The sequence below is a fragment of the Camelus dromedarius genome, chromosome 34 (assembly GCF_036321535.1).
Source record: "Camelus dromedarius isolate mCamDro1 chromosome 34, mCamDro1.pat, whole genome shotgun sequence".
Classification (NCBI taxonomy): domain Eukaryota; kingdom Metazoa; phylum Chordata; class Mammalia; order Artiodactyla; family Camelidae; genus Camelus; species Camelus dromedarius.
In genome coordinates this window covers 8069923-8088268 of record NC_087469.1, presented here as the reverse complement: position 1 = coordinate 8088268, position 18346 = coordinate 8069923, and the positions used below count along the sequence as shown (strand labels likewise).

General features: G+C 48.9%; 1 protein-coding gene across 6 annotated transcripts in view; it reads left to right on the top strand.

The window, feature by feature from the left end:
• SIK3 (SIK family kinase 3) overlaps positions 1–18346 on the top strand; it is a 212123-nt gene that overhangs the window by 183195 nt on the left and 10582 nt on the right. For 3 of the 6 annotated variants that reach the window (XM_031443625.2, XM_064482078.1, XM_064482074.1), the window contains exons 12-21: positions 815–968; positions 1223–1378; positions 4547–4617; positions 6772–6915; positions 10642–10792; positions 11534–11659; positions 11934–12019; positions 12418–12527; positions 13530–13869; positions 14455–15326. In XM_031443625.2, the coding sequence (XP_031299485.2) occupies positions 815–968; positions 1223–1378; positions 4547–4617; positions 6772–6915; positions 10642–10792; positions 11534–11659; positions 11934–12019; positions 12418–12527; positions 13530–13869; positions 14455–15326 (2210 nt within the window). The remainder of the gene's footprint in view (positions 1–814; positions 969–1222; positions 1379–4546; positions 4618–6771; positions 6916–10641; positions 10793–11533; positions 11660–11933; positions 12020–12417; positions 12528–13529; positions 13870–14454; positions 15327–18346) is intronic. The other 3 variants (XM_064482076.1, XM_064482077.1, XM_064482075.1) reach the window with 3 other exon arrangements.

The following is an 18346-nucleotide window of genomic DNA, read 5'->3' as shown; positions in this document are numbered from 1 at the left end:
ACGTCCCCTGCTGCCCTTGCTCTGGGGCGATGGACAGAAGGTGTCCCCGGGGTTTGCTCCGCACTTGAAAAGCCCCTCCCTCTTTTCTGGCTGTCTCTTTTACTGAGTAGGGAGGAAGAGGTTGTGGCAAGAGTTCTCTTGAGAGTTCAACTAGGGACAAAGCTAGGCTTCTTTCTTCTCTAAATGAGTTCCGAGAAAGCCTGCCCAGCCCGCGGATGAGCTTGCTGCGCGTTTCTCGTTCTCAGCCAGGCAGCAGGGGAGACTCTGGCTCCAGAGGCTGTCAGCTGCCAAGGGGTGGAGTCCCGTGTCGCTCTGTTAGTGGAAAGATGTCTTATTTTAAAGTGCGCCGTAAAACCCCACCGGCGGGGCACCACAGCCCGGCACATCACTGCTTATCTGTCCTATCGGCGCTGTCAGGAGTGACTGCGTTCTTTCCCTGATGAATCAGCTGCTACTTCGGGCAGCCATTGTTTTAGTGGATGGCCTGTGTCCTCCAGAAGCTTGCTGTTCACCTCCAGGCTTTGAAAACCTCAACTGGCCTGGGGCCAGCATTTCCTCTTGGCTCAGAGCTGTTGGTTTTACATGAGTGGTCAGTGAAGAATGGTGATCCCCAGTACTGGAAGCGAAATGGCGGAGAACCAGATTCCACACGCTAGGCTGCTGCTGGCTTGGGATCTCAGAGAGAAATTCAGATTTGGGAGGAAAGTGAAAAAATAAAATAAATGGCGCTGACCTTGGCAGTTTCATCAGTTTGGGGATAGAAGTTGTGAGTGAGCACATTAACCAGACTTTTGTGTCATCTGTTTCCCATCAGCACGGAAGTTATGGAAGATCTGCAGAAGCTCCTGCCTGGCTTTCCTGGAGTCAGCCCGCAGGCTCCATTCCTGCAGGTGGCCCCTAACATGACCTTCATGCATAACCTGTTGCCCATGCAAAATCTGCAGCCAACTGGGCAGCTGGAGTACAAGGTACCGGGATGTGGGGGAGGGCTTGCCCCAGAGAAGCACACCTGAGCTTCCTTTGAGAGACTCTGAGGGACCGTGCCTGGGGTTTAAGGGTGTCCGTCTAGAGAAGGGTGATTTTGCTTGTAAAGCAGCTTGAGTGAGAGGCTGGATTTCTCTAGTCTTCACCACCGTCATGGGACCCCTTCATTCCTGTGGATTAGTTCTCTCCTCCTGTCCCCCTCACCTCAGCAGTCTGTCCTTCACTGTCCCCCTGACAGGAGCAGTCCCTGTTACAGCCGCCCACCCTGCAGCTGCTCAATGGAATGGGCCCCCTCGGCCGGAGGGCATCAGACGGAGGGGCCAACATCCAGCTACATGCCCAGCAGCTGCTGAAGCGCCCACGGGGACCGTCCCCTCTTGTCACCATGACACCAGTGAGTTGCAGCACAAAGCCCAGCTTGCTTTTCTCAGAGGCTTTTGATAAAGAGGTTGTGGGCCCCGGGTCAGGAGCCCAGGGTTTCAAACCTAAATTTCCGAATTTCTTCTTTCCCTCAACTTATGATGTTAAACGTGTTCCTCTTTTTTTCAGGCTAGTAGTATTTTCCAGACTTAAATTTTGGTTAACTTCTTTACTTAACCAAATAATTTCTACACTGCAGCCCACTCCTGGAGAGTGTCAGCCTCAGGGGCCCTTCTGGGCGCCGGCTGCTGTCCCGACGGCCCCAAGGCCGGGAGCCGCAGCCTGGCTCACAGCCTTCTCACAGATGACCTTCCCTGCCAGGGGGCAGCGGAATCTAACCGTTTTCTCTGGCATTAATTGCTTTTTAGGCAGATTTCCAAAATTACCTTCTCACCAGCCCTTTCTGCTGTAATTAACACTGCTTCCACTTCTGGTGCGGCCGGGACCGGGGTCACTTGGTTGTTTAGCTTCCACAGGCTCTAACCTGGAAGCTGGTCTCTCTCAGTCCCATTTTTTTTGTTTGTTTTGTTTTTTTAATATGGTGGTTACATTCAGAGATTCTTTTCCTCTCCTGAGTTCTGTTTATTTCTGATTATTTTCCTGTTGTAAGTAAATTCATTCCTTCCTTCCTTCACTGATTTATTCATTCATTCAGCCGCATACTGCCTTAAGGTTGGGTGCCCATCACAGCGCAGCCCTGACCAGGTGTGCCAGGGCAGTGCTTCTCAACGTCTCTCTAGTTGAGAACCCTTTTTCCCTCTTCAGTCCATCCATCATGGGTTAATACCTTTGTAAAATATAATGTAAGTGAATTATTAGAGAAATGCAAATTTTAAAACATACGAACTACAAGGCTAAATTTTACTTGATTTAACAGAAAAAAGTTACTCCATTAAGTTGCTATAAAAGTTTATAAATCTTACCCTCTATTTGTTTACTCACCTTATCTTGGATTGGTAACAGAACAGTTTGTGGACTGGCACAGGTCCACGGGCCACACTTTCAGTAACACTGCTGTCGGGGAAAGGAAAGAATTTCTAGTCACGGTTCCTGGCCTCACTGAGCTTACGCTATGGGAAGACGAAGCCCACATATGTGAAGTATTGGAACAAAAGACCACATGTGATTAAGCCGAAGCCAGGGATTGTAGGTGGCAGAGGAACTCAGCCGAGGGCAAGCTTCATGGGACGTGAAGGGACTCACTCTGTCCACTGTAAATGTTTTTGCCAAGGTCACTAACAGGCATTTGTTGACAAATCCAGTGGCCATTTTTAATCTTTATCTTTTTGGACTTCTCAACTATGTTAGTCACTGCGACCATTTTCTCCTTGAAATATTATCTCCTTTGCCCACATTCTCCTTCTTTTCCTCCTGCCTCTCCTTCTCAGGTTCCCTTTCTGCTTGTTCCTTGAAGTGGGTCAAACCCAGAGTTTTATCTGCGCCCTGTTTCCATCTCGCTTTACAGACCCTCCCTGGGTGGCCTTTTCCCCTTCCCTAATTGCAGTTAGGGTGACTCTCCGGCCCAGGATGCTCTTCTGAGTTCTACACGGCTGTACCTGAGACTGCCTACTGCCCAGATTTAGTTGGTTATTCAACGCACACTCACCATTGTCACTCAGCATGTCCCCAGATGAACTTACCCAGACTCCGTGAAACCTGTGTCTCCCCCAGATGGCAGTGAAAGGCACTGTCACTCTCCTGGTTGGACAAACCAGGAATGTGAGCTTCAGCTTTCAGTCTTCCCTCTCCCTTGTTCCCCGTATCCAGTCAGTTATCCAGTGCCTGCGAAGTAAGCATCTTACTTCCGTCCATCTCCACTGCCCTTTCCCTAACTCACTGTCCCCCTTTGCCTAGATTAACACAGTGCCTCCTGGCTGGCTTCCTTATTTCAGTCCTGTCTCCTCACCCCCGTCACCAGCCCTCTTCACACTGCAACTAAAGCCTGCCAGCCTTCTAAAATATAACTCTTGTAACAGCGTGTCCCGGCTTAAAATCTTCAGTGATTCACCGCTGCCTGTTCTCAAAATAAACTTCTTAATGTGGGTATTCAAGGCCATTTATAACTGGCCACAGTGTTCCTCTCCTGCCTCATCTGTAGCCACTTCCTGCCTAACCCTGTTCGCTCCAGCCTTGTAGAATTGTGGTCAGGGATCTGGAAAGCTTAGGAGCATTCAGACAGTGGAATTATTCCAAAAGTTTGTTTTGCTTTGTAATTATCGTCCATTAAAAAAAATGCTTTTTTGTAATAATTGAAGTACGATCTTTGCACTAGTGCTTGAGGCTTGGTGATTATGTGAGCCGCCAGGCTGTCAGTAGCTCGCAAGGATGCAGAGCATCCCAGTCCACGTGCAGAGGGGAGGAGTCCCAGCAGTGGATGCACGGTGGTGGGCCACATTTCCCTTAACGCGTTTTGGTGGATAATAGCTATTGTAAAGCATTGAATTGCAATTACACAGCTATATGTTACGTACTAAAATGTACTTTTTAAAAACCAGTATGCTTCTCTGGAGTTAAAGACATCTAAAGCCTGGAAATAACATTAATATGAAACAACAGGTCTGTTCCTAGACATTCCGGGTACACAAGCCGCTGCTGTATTTTCAGGTCCTCCAGCACCTGCAGGCCTTCTCTCTCCTCTCAGCCTAGAAACCTCAGATGCTTGCAACCCCTTTCGCTCTTTGCCCGGCAGCTCGTCCTCTTCCTTCAGGTCTCAGGTTAGGGGCCATGTCCTCTGGGATGCCTTCCTCAATTCCCAAGCTGCCTTTAGACGCCAGGGGCGTGCGATTGTGTAACTGTGTTTGCCTACCTCTGTCCTCCACGGGGCTGTAAGAGGAGGGCAGGAACTCTTATCTGTGAATCCACATGTTATCCTGGAGCCTAAGTGGGCATTCAGCTCTTTGGTGGATGAATAAATGAATGAATGAAGATGAATCAGAGGAAGCAATTCAAAGTAAAACCAACTGAGCAAGGTAAACATGGGGAAATAGAAAGGTACATGAGAATTCTCTCTAACCCAGGGATCCTCGAAAAGTTCTGCAAATAAAACAGTTAACAGGAAGGCCTGCCCCGAGCCCCGTTTCTCGAATAAGAGCTGCTACAGAAGGAGCGCCGCCTTGAGCTTTTCCTTCCTGTCTCTCTTCAGGCAGTGCCCGCAGTTACCCCTGTGGACGAGGAGAGCTCGGATGGGGAGCCAGATCAGGAAGCCGTGCAGAGGTAATGTGACATCTGGCAGTGCTTGCAGAACGCCCTTGGGCAGGCTCCCCCTGCAACCAGCGAAAGGTCACCTCTGCCCAAGGAGGTGGTACAGTGCAGCTTCAACATTTGTGTGGTCTCTTTGCTCAAGCCAGATGGCATGTTCCTCCCCACATGGAAGTAACAGAAGACTACCCAGAAAATTTCATTTCTGTAAGCACCATTGGAAGTCCCCTAAGTGACAGCAATAACCATAAGAACTTTTTCTCTCCTCCCTCCTTCCTTCCTTGCCCCCTGCCTTCATATTGCAACTCTGATAGTGTTCACAAGGCACAAAGCCTGCTCCTACCTGCCAAGAACTGTTACTCAAAAGGAATTGGAGATTTGGGATGACAGTGATCCTAGCTAGTCTGGCCATGGACCTCTGGCATGGACTCTTCCTTTCCAGGAGAATGAATACCTCTTGTACTGTTTGCTGTGTGCTTCTTCCCAGGGACAGATGCAAATAACCATTGTTTGCAGAACCTTGTTGAGAGATGCCTAATTCACAGGAAACGGCAGTGACCACTAGGCATGCTGTACTGTTCCCATTAGCCGTGGTCCTCTGCTCCATGCATGCCCCCTGGTAGGAGTTGACTTTCTTATTTTCCGGGGAAGGGGAGTTTGACCAGAATCCAGCATGTATTTCCCCAGAAATACAGGTATTCTTCAACATTATGTGTTTTTTTTCCCTTGAGGGAAGTTGAAATAAAATGGTTTTCATGGGCTTTTGGGGAAACTTCGGGTGTTTTTATCAAATGGATATTAAACCACTAATGGCTTACTCTTTGGCAAGTTTACATAACACTAGTTACTTGAGAGTCTGTCAACTGTTTTTAGCTGAAATGGGCAAAGTAGTCAAGAAAGAAATGAGACCACTTTTTAAGAACCTGACGGTTGCTGGCCAGGGTTCTGTCCCTACCCCTAGTAGCTGTGAGAGCCGCTGTTCAAAAGGAACAGCATGTGGAAAGAACAGGGGCAAACCGGGGTGTTGGCAGGTGGGCCAGCTCCTTCTGTAGCTTAGTGGATAGAAGAAAAATCGTGTGAACTTTTTTTCTTCTTGATGCTATTTCTATAGTTTGCCGATAACAGGGTATATAAAGTTGCACATGGGCCCTGCTGGTGTCATGATGGGAAATTAGGAGATTTACTGCCCTCCTACCTGAATTAGACAGCAGTATTCATCTTACCTTCTTTGTCTTGCACTTTACTTCCTCTAGCTCCACCTTCTTTCTTCTTTAGACCAATATTTAAAAGGTAAAATGCCCGTCAGTTTTGATGTAGTGAAAAGGAGTAATGCTTCTTTTATTCATGCCGGAGAAAAGCAGCAGTGGTGGAGGAAGTTGTCAATCAGACAGAGGGGGACCAAGATCTTATTAACGGTATTGACTAAGGGGTGGATCTCAAAGATCTTCAGAATGAAACTCATCAGCTTGTCAGCTCTTCAGCTTTTGAAACTTCTGTTTTCTTGCCTTGCCTTTTTTCCCCCTAAAAAACATTCTAAACATTTCACGTGGTTTCATTTCTTCATTCTTTAGAGAGTGTTGGTTCACGGGGACAACATCAGTTTTTCTTCTCTGATGGCGGAGTTGCAGTCATGGGGTGTGAGGGGAGGGGTGGTTTGGAACCTGCTTAGCCCCAGATGGAAGGATCTTGTAGTGAGATCAGCCTCAAACCCTGGGGGCCAGTGGCATCAGGAGACATATGTGAAGCCCTTCTGAATATATCTCTTGGCTCATCTCTGGGAACAATCCTTAGGCTCATTTCCTCTGACTTGTATTTTGGAAAGTTGGAGGGAAAAGAGGAATAAAATTAACAAGTAGGAAATAAATTCTTCTAGTGAATGGAATGAAGTAAGGAAAATCCATCTTCTTTGTGAGCTACAGCTGCCTTCTCTCTTCTCTTAATGGCTGCTCTTAGGTCCAAAAACTCAGCCACTTCAGTGGAAAGCCAACTTTTGTTGGCTTTTCAGACGTGTTTCACTTTCGTCCAGTCAGGGATCTGTCTGCCCTTGAGCCCTTTTTGAGCTCTGGCACTGTCTCATCCTGAGTGCTTTGGATTAACTTCTAATGCTTCTTGCTGAGGAATGTTCCTGTCTGTCTTTTTTACTATGAAATCTGCTCCTGCTTGTTGCAGGTACTTGGCAAATAGGTCCAAAAGACATACACTGGCCATGACCAACCCTACAGCTGAGATCCCACCGGACCTACAGCGGCAGCTAGGACAGCAGCCTTTCCGTTCGCGGGTCTGGCCCCCTCACCTGGTACCTGATCAGCATCGGTGAGTAGCCACGTGAGCTGCGTGAGCTCCTTGAGGCTCATTGGACAGGCACCCTTCTGGCTGGTCTTACAGAGCTGGTGACCAGCATCGAGGCTGTAAATAGCATCCTGAACTTACATCTTCTCAGCTCCTTGACTAAGCAGTGCCCAGGGCAGCAGGAGAGTCTTCTTCCCCATTACTTTGTAGACGCGTTTGCTGTCTGCAGTTGATTCTCGTGATTCTAGATGTTGACTCGTAGATGAAATTGAACTTGAAACCTGCAAGCAGGTGAAGCTCTCAGAAGGCTAACTGAAAATAGGGGAATATGTAGCCACATCAATAGGCTTGACTTTTAATAACCCATCACCATCAAAAGAATGGGCATTTCTTATCACGTGACCACTGAACAACGAGCTTGGATATGGAGGAAGCTACATCCCTTTGTGAGTGGTAGAGCCGAGACAGTGCATCCTCTTGAATGTTGTCCTTGAGAAGTCATTCTTGCAATATTCTGATGGCAAAATCTTTCAGTAGGTCTCTGATATATTTATAATTCATTCTCTTGAAGAAAGAAAAATAATTTTAACCTTCCTGGCTGAGAAAACTTCACAAAATTGAATTCAAGTAAGCCTGGAAACAGAGGGGAATGCCACTTTGCTAGATTAAGAAGATGATTGTCTTCTGTGAATACCTTGATGACTAAAAATTTTAGCCGTGTCCATTCCGAAGCTGTCCCCAAGCTCGTGGGCCACACTTTCATTGCTAGAGCTTATTTTATTTCAATCTTTCAGGGAGGACAATGAAAAGCAGTCTTACTTGGGAAGGTTGGAAAGCAGATTCTGAGGAAGGGAAGTTTATAAATGTGTTGTTATTCAGTCTTGCAGCTGGCTCACACTGGCAAGCTTGACACAGTGTTTTTATTGTGGCTAGTTACCCATGGGTCATTAGGAGTAATCAGCAGAGACAGGTGACCTCTGAGCAGGCTGAGGCATCATTAGTGCCACGTTGGAACTCTGAAAGAAGGAAGATAAGCTTTTATAAATGACCATGAATAACATAGTAAGAATGGTCTGTTAGGAATGACAGAAATAACATTTCTCAAATAAAACTCTGATGGCACAAAAAGACAGTATTTTTCTTAGGAAAATCTCTTAAGACCTACGTCATTAAGGTACTACATCAAGAGTACCTTGAGTGATTATTAGAGAGGTACACTTTCCATCCCATACATTTTCTATGATTTCTCAATATCACTGAGCTCTATGCTATTATGTAATAGGACCTCTGTTACTTTGTTTCTCCTTGTTTCAGTCTTCCCCTCCTTTAGAGCCCCACACTTGATTTTTCAGCCTTTGTTAGGATCCATTGCTAGTTTAAGCCCTTTGGGTGCCCTTGTTTAAGTCACGTGCTCCTCGGGACACATTCTTCGGCAGGGGAACGTGAGGATCAGCACGTCTCCACAGTCTGCCTTTGTCACAGACCTGATACCCTGTTTGCACTTGTTACTAAAGGAAGACGACGTTGGCCCACAGCTCCATTTGTGTGGTTTCCAGCCTGCCTACAGTCATTGTCAAGGCCTTGCCTGCTGGAAATCTGTCTGCTGTCTGTTTTCACGTGAACACTCTAGGTAGAGTGTTTCAGGGGTTTCCTGTGGTCAAGCCAGTTTGGATTGGAATGAATGCTTTATGAGTGGCAGACTGCGCAAGGTGGGGCATTTATGCAAACTCAGCATGTCTTGATGGGGTTGCTGTGAAAATATGGCAACAAAAGAGAATGAAGTTAGTCTTCAGGGGAAAAGAGAAACTTTCCAAGGCCATAAAACACTGAAAATGGGTGGCCTGGATAGATCATTGAACTCCTTTCATTTGCTAGAGGAAATGACTCAAGAACAGCATTTGTATCAGTCCTTCTCGGTTATGACAGATGAATCCAACATGGAGACTGAAGAGGGGTCTGATCAACCTTTTCAATCCTGGAAGTGTGTAATTTGAGTTTTCTTTTTTAAATTTTAAGTGTTAAAAATAACAACAAAAAAACACAAGCTGGATTTTACTCAGGTGGGAAACCAAGTCCCTGTTTGAAAAGTGTAGTGGGACTATCAGCCTAATATGAGGCTGTCCTGAATTTGATGCGATTCTAACAAAAATAAAACATGATTGATGCTGTCAGTGCTTCCAAAATGAGCAACTGCATCAGAACTGTTCCTTTGGAGTTACCGTACTGGGCTGCCCTGGCTGTCGGTCTGTCCACAAGCTGAGCTTCTGGAAAAGTCACGGAATACCTGGACCTGGGGATATGGCTCTGATGGGAGAGGATGGGTTCTGTGCAGACAGACTATATTAACTCCTTGAAGAACACAGCTTTCTGAATGAATCAGAAAATATTGAAAGCTTTAAGAATCAAATTTTAGGAGAAAATGGTATAGCTTGCTTTAGCTCCAAAAAATAGAAATTATAAGTATTGAGGAGGTGCTCTTGAGAGCAGCTCTCATGATCACTGTTTCTGGAGCGTGTCTGCCAAAATCATTTGTCTTTTGTGTTACTGAAACAGATACGTGTTTGTGCTCATTTCATTCACTCGCTGCCGTGTCAAGCTTCAGTTAGAGTCTGAATTGGAAGTCGTCATTAGAAAAGAGAGGGTAAAGGGCTATCACCTGCTACCAGAGCTTTTTTGACTCCTCTGCACAGTCATCAGACCTTCCCTGTCCCTCCCTGTCTGCACTGCACTTGAACTTGCTTGTTAACCTGCTTCCTTAGCCCTGGTTCCGCTTCAATTCAGAATGAGTAGCTGGCAAGGTAGTACATCATTTCACCCATAGCTCAGTGTGACGTCATCTCTGCCCTGGACATGAAACCCTGATCCTTTCCATCAGCTGCTGGAATGCTGCCTTGGCAGTCTTCTATCTGCTTCCCTCCACCCATGAACATCTCTTTCTGATGAGGTCACGAGCGCAGGCGTTAGCTTCTACCCCTGCTGCTTATCAGCAGCTTGTTCTTTCTTCCTGTGAGATACTGGCCGTGTTCTGGCGGAGCAGTGGGGCCATTCTGAAGGTAATCCACATGCTTCCTCCTTCATTAGCAGGTGGGGAGGGTGCTGCTGCTCTGAGAAAACTTTCGCAGCAGGTAACCTTGTTTGCATTGACCAGGTACGTGCAGGGTCTTGAGGCCCACGTTCCGTTCCGTAAGACTGCGCTGCCTGCATCTGGGGACCAGACGTCCCCATTTCCCCCACTGTAACCCTCTGCTTTCCAGCACAAAACCTGTGAATTTCAGACCTGACCTTTGACCACAGAGTTGACTGTAGCTTCCCTCTGGTCGGTCATATGGAGGTTACTGCTCAGGGAAAACTTCAGGTCAGATGGTGAATTTTAGGTTTCTAAAGGCATGAGATAGAGACCTGATTCTAGAAGCAAGAGTTCTTATACGGCTGGGCTGCGGGATACTGAGAAGCTCTTCTCTCTAACCCAGTCTATTTGTAAGCACTGGATATATTTGATCCCAGGACCTCACTGGGCTTGGAAATTAAGCCAACTCGAGGTAAGTGGCAATGGAGGATGGTCGCCTGGAGCCCTCTAAAGGGAAGCAGGCAGGGAAAGGCCTGGCCTCTGGAGATGGCATGGATAGGGTGTAATGTGCAGGGCTGCACTTGCCGCCAGCCATCTTTGTGTTCACCTGCGACAGCATCCCTAGGTGATTTGGTCAAAACCCCCGAGTCCTAGCCCCTAACTTTTTCTTCCCATGTATTCAGCTCTACCTACAAGGACTCCAACACCCTGCACCTCCCTACGGAGCGTTTCTCCCCTGTGCGCCGGTTCTCAGATGGGGCTGCAAGCATCCAGGCCTTCAAAGCTCACCTGGAAAAAATGGGCAACAACAGCAGCATCAAACAGTTGCAGCAGGTAATGGAAGAGGCGGCAGGTGTCCCTGGAGGAAGCATGGGTGACCGCGACCAGTGTAGCAGGAGGACCGGGGGCTAAACTTCCACCCGCTCCGTGTCAGCAGCACTGCAGTTGTAGAGGCTCAGAACCACATAGCATCCTGACACTTCTTGTTGTGTTCAGCTTTCCCAGGATCAATCTTACTTACCCTCTGAAGGCACTAAATTTCCCTCCTGTCTCTGCAGTTCATTAGAGAGGAATTTCTGGGCTTGGGTTTCAGTGGGAAGCACCAGGGAATGTCCTTCGAAGCAACCCTGGCATTCCTGTCGTGATTTATGGGCACTGGGTCTTGTTGGAGCCTGCTCTGCATTCTTACCACCTGGCAGACTCTCCAGTTGGTACGGAATGCTGCTCCCAGAGGAAGGAGGAGTATGTCCAGGCTTCTATAAAGGGCCAGTTTCCTTTCTGCCTTCCCGATGACCAGGCGTCGAGTGGCATGTGCTTGGTACACAGATTTCACACTGGACACTTTTGCTGATACACAGGCCACCTTGGCATTTGCCCTCCATTCAGCCAGAACCGAGTGTGAATGTATCTAGTACACAAACCCCTACGTAAGTGGCTTAGTTGCTCATCCAGGACACTGTTCTTGTCTGTGGCTCTTCCTGCCCGTGAGACCTTGGGGCAGATCTGCATCTGCTGACGTCGCTGCATGGGGTGGGCCTGGCCGCATCCCATCTGTATCAACTGCTTTCCCTTCAGGAGTGTGAGCAGCTGCAGAAGATGTACGGGGGGCAGATTGATGAAAGAACCCTGGAGAAGACCCAGCAGCAGCATATGTTGTACCAGCAGGAGCAGCACCATCAGATTCTCCAGCAGCAGATTCAAGTAGGCCTTCCCTCTTTGCTTTCTCCAGCTTGCTTGGAGTTTGCTTTCGGCTGACTTGCCTGTGAATTCTGGAGAAGATCACGCAGGGCAAAGTGCAGTTGAGTGAGATTTTATGGTTGACGTGTTTGAGTAGAGGTAATCAAACCTTGCCATGGACGGCAGAAGCGTGAACCTCAGTCGCAGACAGTTCTTTCTGTGTCTTCCCTTCCTGAGAACAGCCCTGGATAACCTCCAAGCTCACGGTCATTCTTCTCTCCGTTCCCCCATGTTTTAGGATTCTATCTGCCCTCCTCAGCCGTCTCCACCTCTTCAGGCTGCATGTGAAAATCAGCCAGCCCTCCTCACCCACCAGCTCCAGAGGTAATGAATCAGACTGTTTCATGCCTAAGCCGGTGGCCTCACTCATGTGGGAGATACTGACTGACTTGAGCATTCATCTGGGAAGAACCTATATGAAAAGCAGGGAAACCAGTTTAAATTTCAGCAGCCTCCCAAAACCCTGCCTTCCTGTCCATCTTCACTTTCTTAGCCTCGTGAACAAAGTAGTCTCACATCTAATACAGGAGGCCAGACACTGGGCCACAGTGATCTCTGCCTCTTTGGGACGTCTGGTAAAACAAGACATGGATACTTTTTTTTTTTTTTTTTTTTTAAGTAAATTGTGGTGGGTGGTTTGGGTATGTTTTTCTAGCCTAGAGGCAAAAACTGCTGTCACCTCGGGAAGTTTATTTACTTACCTGGTTCTGTTGTTTTTGAAGGTTAAGGATTCAGCCTTCAAGCCCACCCCCCAACCACCCCAACAACCATCTCTTCAGACAGCCCAGTAACAGCCCTCCCCCGATGAACAGCGCCCTGATGCAGCCTCACGGTGAGTGCAGTGGGGCCGAGCCATGGGGACACAGGCTCTGTCCTGGGGGCCTCCGGCTGTTGATGGGGTGGGAGGAGTGGGGGTAACACGGTACTTGAGGCTGGGCTCCAGGGGCGGGCTGCCTCGGTTTGACTCCTGCTCCTACCAACTCCTCAGCTGTGAAACCACAGGTCAGTCACTTAACTTCTGGGTACCTCAGCTTCCTCAAACGTAAAATAGGGATAATAATGGCATTTAATGAATAAATTTGTATGTGAAGCACTTGAAATAGTCTCTGCAACAAGACAGCTCTCAGTAAAGGTTGACGATTATTAATATTTTTCAGAACCCCCCCCCAACTCTACCAAATAAAAAGCGACTGCCAGACCCTTCCCTCTTGTCTCGCCTGGGTTTGGTGTCCGTGGTGCCCGTGGCTCCTCTCCCATGGGGGTTTAGATGGAGGTGAAGATGAGTGTGCCCGGATCCGTATGGGCCTTCAGAGACCAGCACTCTGAGGATTTAGTTTCAACAGCTGAGGATCTCTTAAGTAACGCCACCCAGTGTAGGTCCCCTGGGGAGTCTGAATTGGTCTCTGGGCCCTTCCTACTCAAAGTGGGGTCCCCAACCAACAATGAGAACAGGAAAAGTAGAATTTCAGGTCCCATCCTGCACCTGCTGAATCGGAACCTGCATTTTAGTAAGATCCCAGGGCATTTGTGTGCGTAGCGTTTGAGAAGCACTGCCCTAGTCAGAGCTCCTCGAAGTATAACCCACAGACCGGCTTTCGGGCAATTTACCAGAATTACAAATTGTCGGGGCCCCGCCCTGACCCCCTGAATCGGCTTTCCGTGGGTAGGGCCCAGGAATCTGTTCTCATAACTCCTCCAGGGGAGCCTTCTGTACCCTAGAGCTGGAGAAGCACTGCTCTGGGTGGTGTCCATGTGGAGTCCTTGTTGACTCCCCTGCCGGCCGGCCGGCAGGTAACCCAGGTGTTTAGTCACTCTGAGCTTCCTTTCTCTGCAGGTGCTGCATCTCCCCCCCAGTTTCAAGGCTTCCCCTCCCGCAGTGCCATTTTCCAGCAGCAGCCTGAGAACTGTTCCCCGCCTCCCAGCGTGGCACTAACCTGCTTGGGCATGCAGCAGCCTCCCCAGTCACAGCAGGTGACCATCCAAGTACAGGAGCCTGTGGACATGCTCAGCAGCTTGCCCGGGGCAGCCACAGGCTCTGCCGGCCGGGGCGTCTCCATCAGCCCCAGCGCCAGTCAGGTTCAGATGCAGCACCGCACCAACCTGATGGCCGCCTTCAGCTACGGGCACCGGCCCTTGTCCAAGCAACTGAGTGCCGACAGTGCAGAGGCCCACAGGTAAGGCTGCCCAGAGACACCCAGCCATCTCTCCAGGTGACCCGGGTGGGAGGAAGCCCCTTAGCAGGGTGATGGAGGAGGAGGAAAGGAGGAGCCTGACTGAGCTGTGCTCAGCCTACCTTATATCAGGGTGGTGGGTTTGGGATGAACTTGAAACTTATTTATTGACCCAGGATCAAAATGCTAATGAGACAGAGGAGATAAATAACAAGGCTACCTCACTGTGTGTCCCCAAAGAAGGAAACAGCTGATTAGAGGAGTTTGTAAAAATGCCAGTTCCCCTTGTCCTTTCTCTGTCACTCATATTCTAAGAGATTGGTACATCTTAATAGTTCAAGTGATGGTGCTGCCTTCAAGCCATAGCTGGATGCATTGCACACAGTGCCCTGAGTCCCTTGGAAGTGACAGGATGAGCGAGTGCGGGGGTTGGTGGGAAGGACGCATACGTCCCCGTCTTCCCTGCCGCCCCGCGGTTCTCTGTACCAGCGGGGCTCCCTACTGAGGAGGAGTGGTAGCAGTTCCCCAGGGGAGTCTAGCACACTTGTCGCATGGATGCCTGGTACTCACTCCCTTTTGTGTCTGCAGCTTGAACGTGAATCGGTTCTCCCCTGCTAACTACGACCAGGCGCATTTACACCCCCATCTGTTTTCGGACCAGTCCCGGGGTTCCCCCAGCAGCTACAGCCCTTCAACAGGAGTGGGGTTCCCTCCAGCCCAAGCCCTGAAAGTCCCTCCACTTGACCAGTTCCCCACCTTCCCTCCCAGTGCCCATCAGCAGCCACCGCACTACACCACGTCGGCGCTGCAGCAGGCCCTGCTGTCCCCCACGCCGCCAGACTACACGAGACACCAGCAGGTGCCCCACATCCTCCAAGGACTGCTCTCTCCCCGGCACTCACTCACCGGCCACTCGGACATTCGGCTGCCCCCGGCAGAGTTTGCACAGCTCATTAAAAGGCAGCAGCAGCAGCGGCAGCAGCAGCAGGAGTACCAGGAACTGTTCAGGCACATGAACCAGGGGGATGCTGGGAGCCTGGCTCCCAGTCTCGGGGGACAGAGTATGACAGAGTGCCAGGCTTTACCGTATCAAAATGCCGACTCATACCACCACCACCATGCCAGCCCCCAGCATCTTCTACAAATCAGGGCGCAAGAATGTATCCCACAGGCTTCCTCCCCGACCCCGACCCACGGGTATGCCCACCAGCCGGCGCTCATGCATTCGGAGAGCATGGAGGAGGAGTGCTCGTGTGAGGGGGCCAAGGATGGCTTTCCGGACAGGAAGAGCTTGAACACGTTGACCAAAGGCTGCCACGACAGCCCCCTGCTCTTGAGCACTGGCGGACCTGGGGACCCTGAATCTTTGCTAGGAACCGTGAGTCACGCCCAGGACTTGGGGATCCACCCGTACCAACAGCCAGCTGCCACGTTCAGTAGAAATAAGGTGTCCAGCCGAGGTAAGAGTCCCTGCGAAGTGCCCTCCTGGGCCAGTCTGCCCTAATTCAGTTAACGCGGCAGCGTTACCTCCCTTCAGCTAGTGCTCTGTGTTCCGAAGAGAAAAAGAATTTTCCTGAGAAGACCTTCACAACCTTTTAGAGGCAAAGCATATAGGAAGTGGGTATCTGGTAGGTGAGGGGGGGGGGCTGCTTTCAAAATGAAAAGAGAGTGATGGAAAACTGACATTTAGATCAACAGTAAGATGTTTTACCTGTTTCCCATATTCACTCCGTAGTTTCTTGGAATCCAGAATTTCTTGACTGTCGTGAAAATAGCTGTCTTTAACTTCTCCAGTAGAAAAAAGTCAGCCAGTGCTGAGGAAATAGGATTTAGTGTAAATAGCATCAGACTAAGAGTCAAAGCACCCCCGTCCTGGACTCGCCTCTGTCACAAATGCGATAACCTTGTCACTTAAACCCAGGGTTCTTACTTTCCTCATCTCTGAAAAAGGGGCAGGAGGAGCAATGGTCTTTTGCAGAGTATTTGTGAAGGTTAAAACATGCATATATCTGTCTGTGTTTATACATAAAGTTTGTGTATGTGCTGGGGTGCGGGAGGCATGCTTGATAATCTGAATGCACGATATAAATAATATGCAGATTATTCCTCTGATCACTTTGTTAATAAGCTAAATACAGACTATTACAGCATCGTAAGGGGCCCCTGCCATTTCATGTAGTATCTCTGTGTAGTTAATGAGTGCGTCCGTCTCAGTCAGAAGGAGATCTGGATTACCACAGGTACGTTACACTCAGGAAACGTTGTTCCTCTCCTGTCGTCGCAGTCATCGTACACAAAATCTGCACTGACATCTGTCCTATCATCATAAACCCTGAAAGCAAGTTTCTCCATAAAATACACACCCTGAATCTGGGCACGTCTTCCATACTGCCCTTCTTGGAGCTACCTGCCTCTCCTGGCCTGTCCTTTAAAGTCAGCACACAGAACTCAACTCCTGGGGGACTTGGGTTCCCGACACAGAGCAGGACAGAAGACCTTGCTCTCAATCAGTGTACGTGAAAAAGACCCGGGGCCTTCAGGGTGTGCTGTTTAAGCACCAGTAGGCATGTGGTTCCAGTTAAATCCTGGGCTTTTGAGCAGATGGGTGCCGTCCAGTTCCAAGGGCTGCACCAGTCAGACGTATTATGTCCACCTATGGCTGCTGTTATTTCTAGGTAGACATAGCATAGTGAGAGGTTCCAGGACCAGGTCACGTGTGGATTGGCTGACAGACCTGGTGATGTTTAGGCTTTGGGGAAAAAACTAAGGAGAGCCATCATACCTGTCAGATGAAACAGGATTAGACCTCTCTGGGTTCATGTTAAGGGGCAGAACCAAGATCAGGATAGAAGTTGCAGCAAATTTCAGTTCTCTGTGAAAACCTTTATAAGAACTTTCCAGAATAGGCCACTGCGGCTGGGAGTATTCTCGCAGAGGCAGGCTGATGGTACCAGGGATGCTGTGGAAAATCTTCCTGTGTGAATGACAGCTTTTGCCAGAACAGGAGGAGAACCAACATTTCCATACCGTGTTCCCGGTGCCAGACGGTAGACCCTGTTCATATAGAGTCCTGGTTGTATGGTTTGTGTTGGTGAATGAGGTCAGGCTTGTGGAAGTTTTGATAAATAAATGCATAAAAATGTAAATAAAAAAAAAGCCTATAAGGTGGTGACTCTCATTATCCCATTTTATCAGTGGGACAACTGATTAAGTAATTCAGCCCCAAGGTTCACAGCCAGGAAGTGGCACTGAACCCGAGGGTCCAGCTGATGCTTGCTAAGCATGCCCTGGGTGTGCAAGGCTCCAGGAAGGAGTGAACGAGCAAACAGTGCACACTCCCCACCCCCCACCCGGGTTGCCTTGTAGTAAAACACCTTTTGAAACAGTTTTCTGCAAAAATGATTCTCTCTAATTCCCTTCACTTTTCCCTCCTGTGTGACTCCCATGTACAGAAAGACCGGGGGGCTTGAATTCACCTGTGTCCCCCAGTTGTCAGAGGAACCCCCCTTTTGGCTTGTGGTTGGTACAAGGGCCGTGAGAGCCCCCGAGGCGGGCGAGGAGACCTTGGTCAGAGCTGGGGGGTAGGGTTCCAGCAGCCAGTGACACTGGAGTTGGGTCTCGGTGGATGAAGTGGATTTTTGCCATTTGGATTTCAGGGAGAAGCCAGAGGAAAGACCAGTGGGTGGGACTTTCTCAGGGATGTCTTCTGCGGGTAAGCAAGGTGCCTTGGTTGGTTTGAAGTATAGTCTCCATGAAGGAATTAGTAGACGCTAAAGGCAGAGGTTTCCTAAAATCCAGAGTATGAGCGGGATCCGCGGCCATGGGCCACGAGAATGGTGGCCCTGGCTCAGTCCTCCTTGCCGCTTTCAGTCAGTTCACTTCACTTCAGCCCCAAACTCCAGTCATGATTCTTTTGACGAACCCCTCCTACCTCTTCCCCAGGCTGAAGGACTGTGATTACCTCTCTCCCTCTTCCTTCTCCCTGCCTTGCATCCACCGCCATCACCACCATTATCCCCTACAAACATCCTTTTTGGTTTCTGGAAGAACCAAGCTATAAATGTACCCCTGAAGGTTTCAGCTCAAAACCATCCTGTCCTTGTTGTCTCATTATCAGTTTTGCTGGTTTCTTGCCCCAAAGCCCTCTTTTTTCTTAAATCTCCTTTTCCTGACCTTCAATGCAAGCTTTCCTAGAAGCTGTAATCTTAGCTCCTGCCCTGTTAGCTGCTACGTGGTTGAGATGATTCTTTCTTCTCTCTGCCCGGTTTACTCTGAACTTCCTCTTTAACTTCACTACAGAGTATGCCTTTTCTTGAATACTGTTTCACCTTGCCTCTTTCTAACTTCTTTCTACTTCTGTTTTGAGACTTTTGGAATCACACTTACAATTAACTTTAACAAATAAAGCCACAAGTTTCTTACCACGTGAGTTTAGCATCCAGCATAGGGAAATAATGCGATAGAGGAAAAATGGCCTTGG